Source organism: Carlito syrichta, unplaced genomic scaffold, assembly GCF_000164805.1.
Source record: "Carlito syrichta isolate Samal-C Ts95f unplaced genomic scaffold, Tarsius_syrichta-2.0.1 Scaffold307019, whole genome shotgun sequence".
NCBI lineage: Eukaryota > Metazoa > Chordata > Mammalia > Primates > Tarsiidae > Carlito > Carlito syrichta.
Genome location: NW_007251115.1, coordinates 19,988 through 25,648, shown reverse-complemented (window position 1 = coordinate 25,648; position 5,661 = coordinate 19,988). Strand labels below are relative to the sequence as shown.

The following is a 5,661-nucleotide window of genomic DNA, read 5'->3' as shown; positions in this document are numbered from 1 at the left end:
GGCTCCCAGTCCAAAGGGGGAAACCCAGCCCTGTGCCGTGAGAGCACGTGGAAGGTCGCAACTCGGCATCCGGGGCATCTCTCGCAGGAACCTCAGCCCTAGGCAGGGCTTCGAGGTGGATCCCTGCACTCCGTGAGCTGAGTGGGGATGAAAACCTGGGGTCTTCTTGGCACCAGGCACAGAGGCTGAAGTTCTTGGTGTTTATTAGCTTTCTAGGCCACAAAAGCAAACCCTTGAACAGTGCCCCTGCCTGATGACCCATCTGTCTGCAGGCCTTGAACAGCTACTCCGAGTCAGGACTCCAGAGCGTCAGTGGGTTTGAGCCGACAGAGCTGAGCCACTTTCTGCTGTCAGAGCTGTGTTCCCTGGTGGGGGGGGGGGTTGTCAGGGGGGGGGGCCTTTGGCCCTTTCCCCATAGTCCTGCCAGGACATGAGCCATCCTTGTGTGCCACCCCTGTCTGTGTCCATGGAAATGATGGAGCTAGCAGTCAGATTTTGGGGCCTGATTTCAAGAACAGGGCTCCTTTCCTCCCAGGGGCCTGGAAGGGAACTGCTGCAGAAACCCTCCTCTCTGCCCAGTTGCTAAGCCTCATGTGGACCCATAGAAAACTAGCAGCCTCCAGCACACAGTGCCACTGTGTCCTGGACGCTGGGAGGTGTGAGAACTCTGGCTTCAATGAGACAGTCTGCCTGGTCCACAGGCCCTCAACAAAGGTTAGCTTCTTCTCCTTCCGCCCTTTCTCCTCCCTGGAGCAAGCAGTTTCCTGGCCATCACCCCTTGGAAAGAAGGTTTCCTAGGCATTAGGCCGGGGCCTCTGAAGGAAAGCAGTGCGAGAGCCTGGGCTGGGGCCCTTGCCCTCTGGACACCCACCTGCTTCCTTGGGACCCTGACTGGAAGAAGAGGCTGTGGATGTCGAGGCCCAGGCCAGGGAGGGTGTACTGATCCAGCACGTGGTGTTTGTCCTGCTTCTGACGGACCATCTTGTCCAACCGCGGGCAGAGCGGGATGCAGGGCACCTGGGCATAGGGACTCTGCAGGTTGGGAGCTGGTGAAAGGAGGTGAGAAGAGGAATGCTGCAGAACATGCCCAGCCGAGGGAGACAGGCCAGACGAAGTCCTAGCTTTGCCACGGAATGAGCTGGGTGGTTTTGGGCAAGTCACTTAACCTCTGAGCCTCTAAGCTAGAGACGATAGTGGCACTCACCTCACAGAATTGATGAGGATTAAGCGGGTAATATGTGCAAAGCACTCAGCTGAACACTGAGCACAGAATAAGGGCTGATACAACTTAAAAAGGAGATGTCTTTGTTTTCGTTTTTGTTTGAGTTGGAGTCTCACTCTTGTCACCCAGGCTGCAGTGCAGTGGCACGCTAAGGAGCAGATATCTTTGTGATGGGCCCTGGCAAAGTCTGGAAAGCACACGCTAGTAAGACCTCAAAGCCCCTGCCCCATCACTTGGCACAACAAGAGACTAATAAATGGTACCCAGGCAAGGGAGGCAGCCTTGCCCAGTGGGAAGAGCATAGACTTTGGAGTATCAGCTCCCTTTCCGATACACTAGCTGGGGCACTTGGGCAAGTTGCTTAAACTTCATGCCAGGCTCGGTGGCTCAGCCTTTAATCCCACGCCTTTGGGAGGCTGAGGTGAGTGGATTGCCTGAGCCCGCGGGTTCGAGACCCGCCTGGGCAGCGAGACCTCATCTCTACAATAAATCGAAAAATCAGCCGGGCATGGTAGCACATGCCTATAATTCCGGCTGCTTGGAAGGCTGAGGCGGAAGGATCGCGGAGCCCAGCAGGTGGGAGGCTGCGGTGGCCGGGAGCGGCCACTGCACTCCAGTGTGGGCGACAGAGTGAGACTCTAACTCAAAAAAATTTAAAAAAAATTCATCGGTTTCTGTTTTATGATCTATAAAGTGGTAAATACGTGATCGCAAGGATTCAACTCAAGCACGACTACAAAGGGCCTAGCAGTGACTGACCCCAGTGGGTGTTCAGTCAACAGTGAGCTGGGATTGCTGATTTCGCTGCGGCTCCTCCCTTCTGAGCCCTGGCTTTTGGGACCAACCGTGCTCAGGGTTCAGGCAGGAGGGGAAGAGTCCAGAGCAGGAGGCCTGGGTTGTCATAGGGCTGGATGTGGAGCAGTGACTCGGCCCATGTATTGATGCACACAGCCAAGCCCAAAGGGAGGCCTCAGCTCCCTGGGTCTGGCTATGTGGAGGCCCTGGGAAAAGAGGCCAGGCGGGCTGGAGAGCGGACCCCCCCCAGCCCAGCTCACCGTGCCCCGGGCCCTCACCATAGTTCTGCTTGAGCTGGCTCAGGATCCTGAGGACCCTTCGTTCTGGAACTTCCAAGCATTCTGCCTGCTGGGGGTTGAGGGGAAGCTTCCTCCGCGACCGCAGCCGGCCTATGGCTGATTTCATCTCTTGGGCCTTGTAGGTGCCTTCCTTCAGCTTCTTCTGGTAGTAGCTGGGGAGGCAGGGCCCACCCAGCTTAGCCAGGCTGTGTTTAGTTTACCCCACTCCTGAGCCCCTGTTCTGTCTAGCCAGCTCTGAAGCAGCAACACAAGCCCGGGAGTTGGGAGATCTGGAGGCTAGTCTGAGCTTTGCCCATAACTTTCTGTGAACGTAGGCAAGTCACTGCCCTGCTCTGGATCTCAGTCCCCTAAGTAAAATGAGGGGAAGAGGTTATCTCTCCCCTGTCACTGAAAGTCACTTGACTTCTCTGAGCTTCAAGTTTCCCCTGGATAAAATGAATTGTCCACATGCTGTAGGATTAAATAACAAGGCCCGTCAAGCACCCAGCACAGTGTCTGGTGCATAGAAAGAGCTTGGTACTGGCTGGGGCATGGTGGCTCACGCCTATAATCCCAGCACTTTGGAAGGCTAAGGTGAGAGGATTGCCTGAGCCCACAGGTTCAAGACCAGCCTGGGCAACTTGGCAAGACCTCATCTCTGCAATAAAAATCCAGAAATTAGCCAGGCATAGTGACGCGTGCCTGTAGTTCCAGCTACTTGGAAGGCTGAGGCGGAAGGATCGCCTGAGCCCAGCAGGTCAAGTGTGTGCTGCTGCACTCCAGCCTGGGTGACAGAGTGAGACTCCTACTCAAAAAAAAAAAGCTTGATACAGATTGCCTGTGATTTTATCACTGATACTTTTACACAGATATACAAGTGCTCTGTAGCTGTGCAGTTAACTGCTGCTCATCGTCCAGATTTCAGCCTAAGGACCATGTCCTCCGGAAAGTCGTCTCTGCCCTTCGCCCTCCCCGCCCTCTACCCAGGCTGCACAGGCTCTTGCTGTGGGCTCTGCCAGACACATATTCCATCATCGCCCACAACCCACTTGCTTTTCTTATTGACCTCTTGCCTTTCTTCCGCTAGACTGCAACACCATCACTCAAAAATATTCACTGAGTGTTCACTGTGTGCCGGCCACTCTTCTAAGTGGAAGACATCCCACGCAGGGCCCCTGTGTCTCAGCCCCCCCCTCACTGCAGTCACTTCCACACGGGGACAGCCCTGCCAGCCTCCACCTCAGGCCTGAGCCTCTTGTTTCCGGCTCGAGGGCTTCTCCGCTGCAGGTGAAGCCCAGAAGTGCAGGGGAGTGAAGCACCTGTGGGACCACCCTTGACCAGAGACTTTCATAGATGCAGGGCTCCAGGTTTTCCCTTCTCTTCTGACAGTTCTAAGCTGCTGTTCAGTCTCCCCAGGAAGGGACTCACTCCTAGCTGGCTCAGTAACACATCCTTGTGTTGGCTGCTTTTCCTTCATGAGTCACAGACCTGACGGGAAAATCAGGCCATAAACACATACACTAAAAGGCAGTACCATGTCAGCAGTGATGGGTGCCCTAAGGAAAAGCGAAAGCGGGAGGTGTAGGGATGAAGGGCTGGTCCGCTCAAGGTGGTCAGCGAAGGTTTTGGGGGTGACCTTTGAGCACGATGAGGGAACACACCAAATGGGCATCTGGAGGAAGAGTCTTCCAGGCAGAGGAACAGCATGTGGAGAGGCTGGGTGGTGCAGAGAAGAGCTTGGAGAGCTCGGGACAGAGAGGGTGATGGAGGGTCCGGGGCCTGGTGTGTGAGGGAGGGAGAGAGGACGAGGTGTGGGTGGCGAGATGGCAGGGCCGCATCGTCTGGGGTTTCGTGGGCCGTGGTGAGGGGTGGACATGCTGCTCAATGTGGGGAAGCCTTTAGGCCCGAAGCCAGTGACTCTGCCGGGGCCTCTGCCTATCCTTGGAACCTGGGATTTGGGGTTGTAATGGGCTGCACAGACTCAACATAGAAAACGAATTCCAGGGCCTCACACAGTGGGAGATTGGTTCTGGATCCCTTGTGTGAAACTAAGACCCCCAAAAGCAACGCCCTGAGTAAAAAGATGGACGAGAAAATAACTTCACCCTACAGGAGTCAACTGGACATGAGCAGAGACAACTTTCTTGGCCACAATTTTAAAGAAAGCTGCTTGCTCCCCACTTCCTCTTTTCCCCTTCTTGTGGGCTTGACTTCAGATGCGGTGTTGGTAAGTTGGTTTAGGACTGACTAGGGAATGGTGGACAATATATTGGAAAGGAACTGGGTGCCTGGGCAACTCTGTCTCCCTGCCTGCTTCCTCCAGACTGTCAATAGAAGAGAAAAATAAACTCCTATTTTGTTTGAACTATAGTATGTTGGGACCTGTTCCTTAACTAAGACACCAACCCAGAATTCTGCACCCAGCTGAACTATTCAGTAAGTGTAAGGGTAGAATAAACACATTTGCAGATGTGCAAAGCCTCAAAAATGTTGCCTCCCATGCATCCTTTCTCAAGAAGCTATGGGAGGATGAGTTCTTCTAAAATGAGGGCATACACCAAAAGAGAAAAGGAAGATGTGCATACAGAAAACAGGAGAGCCAAAGGTAAAGGAAAGTGCTAAAGGGAAATCCCGTGATGGCAGTGCAAGTGCCATAACAGACAACCAGCTTAGATTGGATCACTGTCACTTGAAATTGCCAGGCGCGGTGGCTCCCAGCACTTTGGGAGGCTCAGGCGAGAAGATTGCCTGAACTCGAGTTCGAGACCTGCCTGGGCAACTTGACAAGACCTCGTCTCTACAATAACTCAAAAAACATTTGGGCGTGGTGGCACACACATACAGTTTCAGCTATTCGGAAGACTGAGGCAGAAGGATTGCCTGAGCCCAGCAGTCGAGGAGGCGGTGGCCGTGAGCGTGCCACTGCACTCCAGCCTGGGCGACAAAGTGAGACTCCAACTAAAAAAAAAAAGAAATTTTGAGAGCTGGCATCACTACCTCTATTGTTGAATTACTGCCTTTATGACCCAAAAGAGCCACTGGGGAAAGAGGAATTCCTGCAAACCAAGAAATAGATCAGGAAATGAGACTTCAAGTCAGAAGAAAGGAAGAAATAATCCCTAGGATACAGCCAAGTCCCAGGATGACAGCTCTGCAACAGGCTGACAATGCAGCTGCTCCAAAATCAAGAATGGATTAATTAAAATATGCCTCCAAGATAAACTCTAGGAAGCTGCAGGAAGAGTTGTCAATGGATACAGAGAAGAAACTTCAAGGTAATTGTCAGCTTAAGAATTTTAAAAAATTGCCGGGCTCAGTGGCTCAGCCTGTAATCCCGCACCTTTGGGAGGCTGAAGTGAGTGAATT

The 5,661-nt window shown here is 53.3% G+C and overlaps 1 protein-coding gene across 1 annotated transcript in view; it reads right to left on the bottom strand.

Annotated features, from left to right (window-relative positions):
- Nucleotides 1-283: 283 nt before the first annotated feature.
- The window catches only part of LOC103266100 (spermatogenesis-associated protein 21), a gene marked incomplete at its 5' end in the record, with an annotated part of 23,951 nt that continues 18,573 nt past the window's right edge, over nt 284-5,661 (bottom strand). The window contains 3 exons of the mRNA XM_008063741.2: nt 284-365; nt 872-1,046; nt 2,296-2,468. Of these exons, the coding sequence (XP_008061932.2) occupies nt 284-365; nt 872-1,046; nt 2,296-2,468 (430 nt within the window). The remainder of the gene's footprint in view (nt 366-871; nt 1,047-2,295; nt 2,469-5,661) is intronic.